At 42.6% G+C, this 13,611-nt stretch overlaps 1 protein-coding gene across 1 annotated transcript; it reads left to right on the top strand.

Moving 5' to 3' along the window:
• The first annotated feature begins 1,135 nt into the window (after positions 1 to 1,135).
• LOC138883398 (uncharacterized) lies at positions 1,136 to 3,974 on the top strand. The gene is made up of 4 exons (XM_070164081.1): positions 1,136 to 1,619; positions 1,735 to 1,970; positions 2,919 to 3,079; positions 3,734 to 3,974. Exons 1-4 carry the CDS (start codon positions 1,136 to 1,138, stop codon positions 3,972 to 3,974), a joined length of 1,122 nt encoding a protein of 373 aa, XP_070020182.1.
• Positions 3,975 to 13,611: the final 9,637 nt, after the last annotated feature.

Here is a 13,611-nt window from a genome sequence, read left to right as displayed (position 1 = left end):
CTTTCACACCCATTGGTGAACCGTATTCTGCCCTATTCCCAAAACTGGTCCAGATGGGTTTCCTGCAACCAGTCCCTCAGACAAGGTAAAATCCAGCATCACCTACTTATAGAGCCGGTGTCAGGTGTGCTTATCATTCGGGAGCAGAAGGGCATGATACCAATGATTGTTGGACTTTAAAAAGGGCGGTAGAGAACTTAATAGAATAGGGAAAGATAGTATTAAAGGACGAGGAGGTCCCAAATGTGACCAACAATCCGTTGCCCGCTCACAATAATGGGCCATTGATTGGGATGATCTGTGAGGTCAGGGAGTTTGATCCTGCCCTGAAAGCTATAATCGCCATTGTCGATGTAGAGAGAAAGCCTAAAGCAGCCCCGAAGCAAGAGAAAGGGGAAAAGAAGACTAATACTGTCAAGGCTGAGCTCGAAAAGAAGGCTGAGACAAAGATAGAGACGATAGTGCCTTCGAAGAATGAGGTTCTCTATATTCCACGAGGTCGATCAGAGAAGCCACGAAGATTCGAAATGAAAAGGGGAATACCGATGTACGTGTTGAAAGGGGACTATGTGGTCCGGGGGACGATTAAACTGCCTCGGCTGAATGAGCCAGCGGTTATCGGACGCGTGCCACAGAAGCCAATGACAGACCCGTCTACGGTACCATGGAATTATCAACAAACATTGGTTACATACAAAGGAAAAGAAATCACGGGGGAACTTCTAGAAAATACTTCTGTTGGAAAATATTCAGACATTCAAGAAGTGAACAATGCCACACGGAAGCGCTTCCCACCCAAGAAGCTTGTAAGCGCTTAAGAAGTAGAGGCTTTCTTCCAGAAGATGAATATGCCTGACTATGAAGTGGTGGATCAGTTGCGCAAATACCCTGAACAAGTGTCTATGCTATCTTTGCTAATGAGGTCCGCCGAACATCAGAAGATCCTGCTCAAAACCTTGAATGAAGCGTATGTGTCGGCTGAGACTTCAGTTGAACAACTTGAAAGAATGACGGAAAGGTTCTTTGCGGTTAATCAAGTTTCTTTTAGCAAGAACGATTTCCCTCCGGAGGGAGCATCTCACAACAAGGCTTTACATCTGACAGTCAGTGTAAATACTACTACGTCAAGCGAGTAATGTTGGATGGGGGTTCGGGTGTTGACATTTGTCCGCTCTCCACGCTGCAAAGAATGGAAATTGGGACCGGAAAGATTCGCCCCAATAATGTTTGTGTAAGAGCTTTTGATGGCATCAAGAGGGAAACCCTCGGAGAAATAGACCTGATATTAACTATTGGGCCGGTGGAGTTCGAAGTAACTTTCCAGGTACTGGATATGGACACATCTTACAACTTTCTCCTCGGAAGACCTTGGATTCATGTTGCAGGGGCTATACCCTCCACTCTCCACCAAATGGTGAAGTTTGAATATGAAGATCGGGAAATTGTGGTCCACGGAGAAGACGAACAGTCTATTTATCGGGACACATCCATCCCATATCTTGAAGCAAGAGAAGGGAGTGAGCACACAGTTTATCAGGCTTTTGAAGGTGTGCTGGCGGAGCAGTATGAAGAAGGGAGCCCTTGCCCCCCAACCTTTCTTGTCCAACGCTTCAATCATGGTTGCTATAGAAATGATCTGACGGGGATTCAAACCGGGAGAAGGACTTGGAAAATCGTTGCAAGGAATAACTGAACCTATCACCTTGCCTTCCACTAAGAAACTCTTTGGGATAGGCTTCCACCCTACTCCAAAAGATGAAGATTGGGCAAAGAAGAGAAAAAATGAGGGATGGAAGTTGCCTCAACCATTGCCACATTTGTACGAAACTTTCGTCATACCAAAGTACACTGAAGAAGAAGATGATGAGCCCTTTACGGCCGAAAAAATTGAGGAAATATACGGGGTGATGAGAGAAATGCTTTACGAAACCCACATGGTTCAGCTGGGAGAAGGCACAAGCACCGCTGAGGTGCTATACATGGGGCCAAATGCTAAGCTTCAAAATTGGGAGGCTACACCGTTCCCAGTCAGGAGGAGTCCGGGTAGACTTGTCATGCCACCTTTCCTGCATCACGAGTTATCCCAGGGTGTAACTCGGATGTTTTTCTTTAGTTTCCTGTTTTAATTTCCTAAAATATAAACCCTGTTATCTTCCCAATTCCAAGGAATAAAATCAGTATTTCATCATTTTTTTCTTTATTCTTTCTGATTTTTGCTATTTTTCTTTTATCTTTTCCTTTCAGTTATAATAATGCGGCTTTAAATAATATGACATGCTTGCGGACTTCACGCCCAGATCCAAACGAGCTGTCTAATTGTGAAATAATGAACCAAGAACCGGAATATGACGAAGAAGAGGCTTTTAGGGAAATAAATCCAGAATTGGAACACTTTGAGAATAAACCTAAGCCAAATTTGAATGACACCGAACCGGTTAATTTGGGAACTCCTGAAGAAATCTGAGAAACCAAAATAAGCATTCACACAGATGAGAAAACGCGAGATGCAATAATTCAACTCCTCTTTGAATTTAAAGATGTTTGCTTGGTTATACGATGACATGCCAGGATTAGGTGTTGATTTAGTGGTGCATAAATTTCCAATTTACCCTGATTGTCCTCCAGTTCAACAGAAGCAGAGGAAGTTCAAGACTGATATCAGTGATAAGATCAAAGAAGAAATCACAAAGCAGTTGAAAACAGGAGTAATTTGGGTAGTCCAGTATACTATGTGGTTGGCTAATGTAGTTCATGTACCGAAGAAAGATGGGAAAACTCGGGTGTGTATGGATTATCGAGATTTGAATAGGGCAAGTCCCAAAGACAATTTCCCGTTGCCCAACATCCACATCCTTGCTGATAATTGTGCCAAACATGAGATACAGTCTTTCGTAGATTGTTACGCTGGATATCATCAGGTGTTGATGGATGAAGAAGATGCCAAGAAAACCGCCTTCACTACACCTTGGGTTACTTACTATTATCGGGTTATGCCATTCGGTTTAAAGAATGCCGGGGCAATTTACATGAGAGCTATGACTGCCATTTTTCATAATATGATGCATCAAGAGATAGAGGTGTATGTAGACGACGTGATAGTCAAGTCTAGGACTTAGGACGATCATGTTCGAGACTTGAGAAAATTTTTTGAGAGGCTGAGAAAGTACGACCTGAAGCTGAATCCGGCTAAGTGCGCCTTCGGAATCCCATCGGGCAAGCTTCTGGGTTTCATAGTAAGCAGGAGAGGTATCGAGTTAGATCCAACAAAGATAAAATCTATGCGAGATCTATCTCCTCCAAGAACGAAGAAAGACGTGATGAGTCTATTGGGCAGGTTAAACTATATCAGTCGATTCATTGCCCAACTAACTAGCACATGTGAGCCCATATTCAAGCTATTGAGGAAGGATGCAGCAATCAAATGGACGGCTGAGTGTCAAGAGGCATTTGACAAGATCAAAGAATATCTTTCAAATTCTCCAGTTTTGGTCCCGCCAGAGCCAGAGATACCCCCGTTCTTGTATCTGACGATCTTGGAAAATTCTTTCGGTTGTGTCCTCGGACAACATGACATAACTGGAAAGAAAGAGCAGGCGATCTATTACTTAAGCAAGAAGTTCACCGGTTATGAGGTCAAGTACACTTTGTTGGAAAGAACGTGTTGTGCTTTGACGTGGGTCGCTCAAAAATTGAAACATTATCTCCAAACTCATACTACTTACCTCATAACCAGGTTGGATCCTTTGAATTACATATTCCAGAAACCGATGCCTACTGGGAGATTAGCAAAGTGGCAAATCTTGCTTACTGAATTCGACATAGTCTATGTCACTCGCACGGCAATGAAATCCCAGGCGTTAGAAGATCATTTGGCTGAGAACCCGATTGATGATGAGTACCAACCTTTGAGAACTTACTTCCCAGATGAAGAAGTAAATTCAGTTGAGGCAAAATCTGAAGACACTCATGCTTGAAAAATGTTCTTTGATAGAGCGGTAAACGCAAAAGGTGTTGGAATTGGGGCAATTTTGATCTCACATACTGGTCAGCCCTATCCAACCACATCTCGGCTTCGGTTCTTCTGTACAAACAACACCGCCGAGTATGAAGCTTGCATTATGGGTATAAACATGGCAATCGACCAAAATGTCGAAGAGTTGTTGATTATGGGAGACTCAGATCTGATTATCTGGCAAGCCCAAGGAGAATGGGAAACCCGAGATGTTAAGCTTATCCCTTACAAAAAGCATGTGGAAGACCTCAGCAAGTGATTCAAGTCAATAGAGTTCAGGTACATTCCTCGTTGTCACAACGAATTAGCCAACGCACTTGCTACTTTGGCCTCAATGCTGCCATATCCCGGCAATGCTCACATAGATCCCTTGGAAATTCAAATCCGGGAAAGGCATGGTTATTGTAATACAATTGAAGCAGCACCAAATACCCAACCATGGTACCATGACATCAAAAAGTTTCTGAAAACTCAAGAATACCCCGAGCAAGCCAGTGGAGACCAAAAGAGAACCATTAGGCGGCACGCGAGTGGTTTCTTTTTGAGTGGGGATGTCTTATACAAGAGAACTCCGGACCTCAATTTGTTAAGATGTGTTGACACAGAAGAGGCTGGAAGAATTATGCATGAGGTACACGCGGGAGTATGCGGGCCCCACATGAATGGGTATGTTTTAGCAAAGAAAATCCTTCGAGCGGGTTATTACTGGATGACCATGAAAAAGGCCTGTTTAGTTTTGTTCGGAAGTGTCATCAGTGTCAGGTGCACGGTGATTTGATTCATGTACCTCCCACAGAACTGCATCCCATGTCTGCACCTTAGCCATTTGTTGCCTGGGGCATGGACGTCATTGGGCCAATCGAGCCAAAAGCCTCAAATGGACACAGATTCATACTAGTTGCTATTGACTACTTCACAAAATGGGTCGAAGCTGTCACTCTCAAATCGGTCACTAAGAAAGCTGTGGTGGATTTTGTACATTCAAATCTTATCTGTCGTTTCGGTATTCCTGCAACTATCATCACAGATAATGCGGCAAACCTGAATAGTCACTTGATGGAGGATGTATGCGAACAGTTCAAAAAACGCATAGGAACTCCACTCCTTATCGGCCCAAAGCCAATGGCGCTGTTGAAGCGGAAAACAAAAACATCAAGAAGATTTTGAGAAAGACAATCCACAGTTCCAGACAGTGGCATGAACAGTTACCTTTTTCCTTGCTGGGATATCGCACTACAATGCGCACATCAGTAGGCGCAACCCCATACTTGTTGGTTTATGGGACCGAGGCTGTGATACCGGCAGAGGTAGAAATTCCTTCGCTCCAGACCATTGTCGAAGCAGAGATTGAAGATAACGAGTGGGTTAAGACTCGATTGGAGCAGTTGACCTTAATTGACGAAAAACGAATGGCTGCGGTCTGTCACGGGCAGTTGTACCAACAAAGAATGGCCCGTGCTTACAACAAGAAAGTGCGACCCAGGAATTTTGAAGTAGGTCAACTAGTGTTAAGGCGCATTCTTCCACATCACCAAGAAGCGAAAGGAAAATTTGCTCCTAATTGGAAAGGTGTGTACATCATCAGGAAGATATTGCCAGGAGGAGCATTATATCTGGGTGATATTGAAGGAAATGATCCTGAAACAGCTGTGAATGCGGATGCAGTCAAAAGGTACTATGTCTGAGTTTACTTCGGTGATGTCTTGGCACATTTGAGATGATGAAGGCTTTTATTCCCGCTACCCAGACACTATCAACTTTTTTTTACAAACCTTTTGAGCCGGTTACATTTCTTTGGCTAACCTCTATGGAATCCAAAAACACCATTGAACCCAAAAAAAATGATTTGCCTGAACTACGTCTGACTTGATTCCGAAAGGATACGTAGGCAGTCTCTCTCTGGGGTTCAGTCACACCAAAACAAAAATCCAATTTTCCCTGAAGTTGAAACTGGGGCAGATGTTTTAATGGTTCAACCACGGGCACACCAAATGGTTCCGAAGTTGTAATTTTCATCCACAATTCTTTTTACCAAAAACCAAGTACAAGTCCTTCGGATCAATTTCCAAAGGCGGGGGAAACAAAGAAATATCATGATTGGAAGCTGATGCATTCTAAAATTGAGAGAAATAAAATGAGAGAGTCTTGTCGGTGAAAACCTTCGGGCACCATGAGGCGACGAGAGTAGAGAAACCAAGAATGAGAGAGTCCGTTAAGTGAAAACCCGCAAAAAGTACTATCAGGCGACGGTGAGAAGAGAAATGAGAGAGGTCGACTAGCGAAAACCCGCAAAAGGCGCTGTCGGCCGAAAAGATGATTTCACCACAGAAAGTTCTGGCAAGGTTCCCTGGTTGGGAAACATAGATCCGTTTTGGTTCATAAGGAAATGCAAGTTCGTGAGGTTCGGCCTCCAGTCCAAAAAGCATGTCATGTCAGTTTGAAGCCAGCATGCACCTCAGATAAGTCCTTATTTTCCCCCGAAAGGGATGCTTCTCTTTTAAATTCGTTTTTTCGCTCTTTGTTTACCTTTCCTTGAATCCCTTTCGGCTTAACCCTAAATTCCAAAATGTGTTAGAAAGAAAAGGTGGCAGGACCGGTTTCACAGAGCTCCGTCTGGCAAGAGGTGAAGAAAATACCCAGCCTCAGTGGTGCGTCAGTCCAATCCCGACTGATCATGATGTTTGATTACCTCCAAAGTAACGGCATTGGAAAAAAAAGAAAGTCAAAGGCAAAGGTCTGGAAAGCGGAATGAGAACCAAAGCCTTACACGGGCGAGTCATTATGAAATCCTGAAATCTGAGTCTTATCAGTTTGAAAGGGGGTCGCCTTTGAAGCCAATCAATGACGAAGTTTCTCAACATAAATGTGGCCGGAACCAAGCAATTGGAATGATCAAGGCCACCGAACAAACCACCGTTTTCAAACTGACAATTGTTCTTTGTTTGGAAAATTAAAACATGTGCAATCCAAAGCAACCGTGCAATAAGCAGGTGCAACCAAAAGGGAAAAGAAATGCACAAGTGCAAGAAACAGCTTTGCAGCAAGGAATCAACCCAAAAGGGAAGTCTCCTCCAAATTCTTTCCTGCATTTTTTTTACTAAAAAATGAATTGAAAGAAAATAGATAAGAAAAAAAAGGGTAGTTTAGAAGCCCCAAAATCAATCTTGTACGCATTTTGCCAACATTAGGGCTCCAATCCCTGAGTTAAGATTTTAGACATAGGGCCTTCGTTCCCTAGTCGCATTTTGCCAACATTAGGGCTCCAATCCCTAAGTTGAGATTTAGACATAGGGCCTACATTCCCTAGTCACCTTTACCAAAATTAGGGCTCTAATCCCTAAGTTGAGATTTTAGACATAGGGCTCCATTCCCTAGTCGCCTTTACCAATATTAGGGCTCCAATCCCTAAGTTGAGATTTAGACATAGGGTCTCCATTTCCTAGTCGCCTTTACCAATATTAGGGCTCCAATCCCTAAGTTTGAGATTTAGACATAGGGCCTCCATTCCCTAGTCGCCTCTACCAATATTAGGGCTCCAATCCCTAAGTTGAGATTTTAGACATAGGGCCTCCATTCCCTAGTCGCCTTTATCAATATTAGGGTTCCAATCCCTAAGTTGAGATTTTAGACATAGGGCCTCCATTCCCTAGTCGCCTTTCCCAATATTAGGGCTCCAATCCCTAAGTTGAGATTTTAGACATAGGGCCTCCATTCCCTAGTCACATTTGCCAACATTAGGGCTCCAATCCCTAAGTTGAGATTTTAGACATAGGGCCTCCATTCCGTAGTCGCCTTTACTAAAATTAGGGCTCCAATCCCTGAGTTGAGATTTTAGACATAGGGCCTCCATTCCCTAGTCGCCTTTACCAATATTAGGGCTCCAATCCCTAAGTTGAGATTTTAGACATAGGGCCTCCATTCCCTAGTCGCCTTTACCAATATTGGGGCTCCAATCCCTAAGTTGAGATTTTAGACATAGGGCCTCCATTCCCTAGTCGTCTTTAGCCGACATAAGGGCTTCAATCCCTGAGTTGAGTGATTTTCTTTTAGTCGACATTAGGGCTCCAATCCTTGAGTTGAGCAAGTTTCCTTTAGCCGACATTAGGGCTCCAATCCCTGAGTTGAGCGATTTTTCTTTAGCCGACATTAGGGCTCCAATCCCTGAGTTGAGATTTTAGACATAGGGCTCCATTCCCTAGTCGCCTTTACCAATATTAGGGCTCCAATCCCTAAGTTGAGATTTAGACATAGGGTCTCCATTTCCTAGTCGCCTTTACCAATATTAGGGCTCCAATCCCTAAGTTTGAGATTTAGACATAGGGCCTCCATTCCCTAGTCGCCTCTACCAATATTAGGGCTCCAATCCCTAAGTTGAGATTTTAGACATAGGGCCTCCATTCCCTAGTCGCCTTTACCAATATTAGGGTTCCAATCCCTAAGTTGAGATTTTAGACATAGGGCCTCCATTCCCTAGTCGCCTTTCCCAATATTAGGGCTCCAATCCCTAAGTTGAGATTTTAGACATAGGGCCTCCATTCCCTAGTCACATTTGCCAACATTAGGGCTCCAATCCCTAAGTTGAGATTTTAGACATAGGGCCTCCATTCCGTAGTCGCCTTTACCAAAATTAGGGCTCCAATCCCTGAGTTGAGATTTTAGACATAGGGCCTCCATTCCCTAGTCGCCTTTACCAATATTAGGGCTCCAATCCCTAAGTTGAGATTTTAGACATAGGGCCTCCATTCCCTAGTCGCCTTTACCAATATTGGGGCTCCAATCCCTAAGTTGAGATTTTAGACATAGGGCCTCCATTCCCTAGTCGTCTTTAGCCGACATTAGGGCTCCAATCCCTGAGTTGAGTGATTTTCTTTTAGTCGACATTAGGGCTCCAATCCTTGAGTTGAGCAAGTTTCCTTTAGCCGACATTAGGGCTCCAATCCCTGAGTTGAGCGATTTTTCTTTAGCCGACATTAGGGCTCCAATCCCTGAGTTGAGATTTTAGACATAGGGCCTTCGTTCCCTAGTCGCATTTTGCCATCATTAGGGCTCCAATCCCTAAGTTGAGATTTAGACATAGGGCCTCCATTCCCTAGTCGCCTTTACCAAAATTAGGGCTCCAATCCCTAAGTTGAGATTTTAGACATAGGGCCTCCATTCCCTAGTCGCCTTTACCAATATTAGGGCTCCAATCCCTAAGTTGAGATTTAGACATAGGGTCTCCATTTCCTAGTCGCCTTTACCAATATTAGGGCTCCAATCCCTAAGTTTGAGATTTAGACATAGGGCCTCCATTCCCTAGTCGCCTCTACCAATATTAGGGCTCCAATCCCTAAGTTGAGATTTTAGACATAGGGCCTCCATTCCCTAGTCGCCTTTACCAATATTAGGGTTCCAATCCCTAAGTTGAGATTTTAGACATAGGGCCTCCATTCCCTAGTCGCCTTTCCCAATATTAGGGCTCCAATCCCTAAGTTGAGATTTTAGACATAGGGCCTCCATTCCCTAGTCACATTTGCCAACATTAGGGCTCCAATCCCTGAGTTGAGATTTTAGACATAGGGCCTCCATTCCGTAGTCGCCTTTACCAATATTAGGGCTCCAATCCCTGAGTTGAGATTTTAGATATAGGGCCTCCATTCCCTTGTCGCCTTTACCAATATTAGGGCTTTAATCCCTAAGTTGAGATTTTAGACATAGGGCCTACATTCCCTAGTCGCCTTTACCAATATTGGGGCTCCAATCCCTATGTTGAGATTTTAGACATAGGGCCTCCATTCCCTAGTCGTCTTTAGCCGACATTAGGGCTCCAATCCCTGAGTTGAGCGATTTTCTTTTAGCCGACATTAGGGCTCCAATCCCTGAGTTGAGCAAGTTTCCTTTAGCCGACATTAGGGCTCCAATCCCTGAGTTGAGCGATTTTTCTTTAGCCGACATTAGGGCTCCAATCCCTGAGTTGAGCGATTTTTCTTTAGCCGACATTAGGGCTCCAATACCTGAGTTGAGCGATTTTCTTTAGCCGACATTAGGGCTCCAATCCCTGAGTTGAGCAATTTTCCTTTAGCCGACATTAGGGCTCCAATCCCTGAGTTGAGCGATTTTCTTTTAGCCGATATTAGGGCTCCAATCCCTGAGTTAAGCAATTTTTATTTAGCCGACATTAGGGCTCCAATCCCTGAGTTGAGCAATTTTCCTTTAGCCGACATTAGGGCTCCAATCCCTGAATTGAGCGATTTTTCTTTAGCCGACATTAGGGCTCCAATCCCAGAGTTGAGCGGTTTTTCCCTTTTTATCCAATATTAGGGCTCCAATCCCTGAGTTGAGCATTTTGCCTTTTGCAAACATTAGGGCTCCAATCCCTGAGTTGCGCCTTTTGGACTTGAGGTTTCCAATCCTCTCATCAATTCTGTAGATTTTTATGGCAATTAACTCACGAAATTTTCCTAGTGAAACTGGGGCAGAAAAATTTTGTTCGTTTGTTTGTTTTGTTGTCTGAGCAAGTTTGACCTCGAGGCACAGGGATCGAGATGACCTACGGGTTGAGTCTCAATCCAGAATAAAGAAAGGAAGAAAAGAACAAAAAAGAAGATGAGCCCAAATACTGGAGCAAACAAGTGCAGATCGCTCAAAATTTGATTGAAGTCATGAGCTCCGCCAATCCCACTTCACTCAATGCTGCAGAAATAAACAAGCGCCTACAACTTGTGAGCATCAAGATTCATATCGAAGTCTACAAGCAGAATCAGCTAAGACTCAAGATCAATTTGCGAAAGAATTATAGATAGGAATCTTGTAACTAGTAGTTGATAGGCATAGCTAGCTTAGCTTTGATTTTTCTTTTTAATGTAATAAGGAGGTCGGTGAGCAGTAGCAGCAGCAGCAACAACAGTAACAGTAAAGTCGCAGCGTCATAGTAGTCCCAGCTACCAAAACTTCCCGATCTACATTGACCTGATTCCTGTTTAGCCCAGGATATGTAGAAAACCTCTGAAGCAAAGGTTCGGTCAAATCTTTCAAAAAAATGCTTCACACGGAGTATTCCAACGGGCAAAAATCGCTCGTATCCGCTCACTTTATCTTTGCACGAAAACTCTTTGCATTTTCGGACAAAGAGGGGCAGCTGTGAGCACGTGATTTTTGCTTCACGGAAATTACTCCAAAAGAAATCGAAAAAAAAACAAAACAAGTTACCTTTGGGTACAATTTTGAGAATTTACGTGATATTTTGGAAATTGTTTTGTCCGTAAATGTTTACCTTATTGTAGTTAATTAAAAAAATACAAAAATACAGGTCGCATGCATATTTAGGATTTAATTGTGCATTTAGGAATTAATTAAACCATAATTTGGTTTTCAAGGGGAAAATCACAAAAAAATGCATTTTTATTCTATCTGTCGTCATTGTGTGATTTTATTTTAACTAAACGTTTTAATTTGTGTGTTAATTATTGTTGAATGTTAATTAATATTTGTGTAGTTTAATTTTGGTTTTAATTTAAGTAGGAATTTTTGTTTAAATTAAAAGAATGAAAAGGGAAGAAAATACCGGATTTGGGCCAAAAATTCAATTGAAAATCAGGCCCAATCCATTACATTGACCCAGTCCACGACCTGGGCTTCCAAACGACGTCGTTTAGGTGTATTTGATCTGAGCCGTTCATCTCACTTCATCTAACGGCTCCAGGCTTTCCCAGATACCCGACCCATTTCACCCAAAGACCGACCCAGTCTCCACGCGAGACCAAACGACGTCGTCCCCTTAAGTGAAAAGATCAAGGTCGTTGATCATCAATGATCCAACGGCCGAAATTCAGCTCCCCCATCCCGTATATAAACCCTCATCTCTCACCCCACGCCTCCGTAACCAAACACCCCCCTGCACCCCTTCGTCTCTATCAACTTAGAGACGAAACCAATCAGCAAACCCTAGCCGCCGTTGAACCCCAAAGCCTGAAACCCGGCGGAAACGATGCCGGTGACCACCAAATTAACACCCCTAGTGCACCTTGACCCCCTGGACACGAATCTACAAACCGTTTGGCTCTAATCAACCTACATCGTCTCGAATCTTCATCTGAAGATTCGAGCCAAACCTCAACCTATACTAACCGACCCCAAATTCACACCAGTTATTCCTCCGACCTCCCTCGTGACCAAACCAAGCCTGGTTTGGTTCGAATCGAACCAGAAAAGCTCGAACCCCTAATCTGAGCCCCAAGAACCCTAGAAATCCAAGAACCAGGAATTTGTTCAAATTAGCAGAGGGTGTGGGGTCTAATAGACCTTAGTCGAAGTGTTCTCCATTGAGAACACTTGATTAAGGTCCATTAGACCTCAAAAAGGTCGAGTCTGAGTTCGGACCTGGGTCATCTAGTTTACTTGAGGTATTCTTTTTCCCTTTCTGTTTGTCCTATTTTTTATTTGTTTTGTTATTCGTTTGTGTGGTTAGAATGATTTTATTTCCAATTTCTGTGCTTTGTTCTTCTTCTTCTCCAAATCAGACCTTTTATTTGGTCGAAATTTTCGTCTGTTCGTTGTTAAGTGTATGTGTTAAACTATATAATCGATTGGAATGAGTTTGGTCGATTAATTAGTTTCCAGGATAATTCCCTGTTTTGTCAGTACAACTTGAATCACCGGTGTGTACTGTTCGATTCTGATCATTAGCTATTGATATATATGTTGTAATTCATATAGTCAATTGGATAAATGTCGTCAATTAATTTTAACAGGTTGGGATGTTAGAAACCTGCAAATTGTTCAGTTTTAATGGTCTGTCAGTTTAATACTAATATACCACTAAGCTAATGAATAAAATAGGGATCAATAGTGGGAGTGATAATATGTTAAGTGCCTTTAGTGGCTGGAAATCAGAAATAGCATGGGGTTTAATTTTAAAAATAGAAATGGCCAGTTAAAAGACTGACAAGTTTTTGAATTAACTAGTGAAAAAGGTACTACTTGAGTTGGCTTAGTGACTTTACTAGTGGAAAATCAGTAACAGCATGGGTTTAATGATAAAAAGGTAGAAATGCACATGACGAGGGAATAAAACAGGCTGAAAGTGAAATGTTTGAATAAAAGAATGGCCAATTCTAGTCTTTAAATAGACTGGATTTTGGACAAGAAAGGGGGGGAGGGAGTGGACTGAATTTTGAAAAATCAGAATTTGAGAGCAAAAAAAAAGAAAAAGAGGCTGAACTTTTACTTTAATAATATCAGGCTGCTTTTCTTTGAGTGTTGTTCAAAAATCAGTAAACTACTGTTGTCTTGTACCTGTCTCTCTTCTGCTTTGACTGTGATTGCATTTTGGTGTTGCTGGATTTCAATCGGTTACTGGGTTATTCTACTGATCATTTACTGGATTCTGCTGGTTTTGTTGTGTTGTTGAACCTGTTGTTGCTGTGTATTTACACTACTGCTGCTTCTACTGATCTTCATCTTCTTTCCTTGCTTTTCAAATACCAGGTACACAAACTGATACACTGGTAAATCTTGTAAGCTGCTCGAAGCATGAATGCAAAAATGGGAAAGATTTGAAGCTGAAGTTTAATGTAGTCTTTTCTTTCTTTTACTGTCTGTACTTAGAACATTCTATGCGT

The sequence above is a fragment of the Nicotiana sylvestris genome, chromosome 12 (genome assembly GCF_000393655.2).
Source record: "Nicotiana sylvestris chromosome 12, ASM39365v2, whole genome shotgun sequence".
Taxonomy (NCBI): domain Eukaryota; kingdom Viridiplantae; phylum Streptophyta; class Magnoliopsida; order Solanales; family Solanaceae; genus Nicotiana; species Nicotiana sylvestris.
This window is presented reverse-complemented; position numbering and strand designations above follow the sequence as displayed.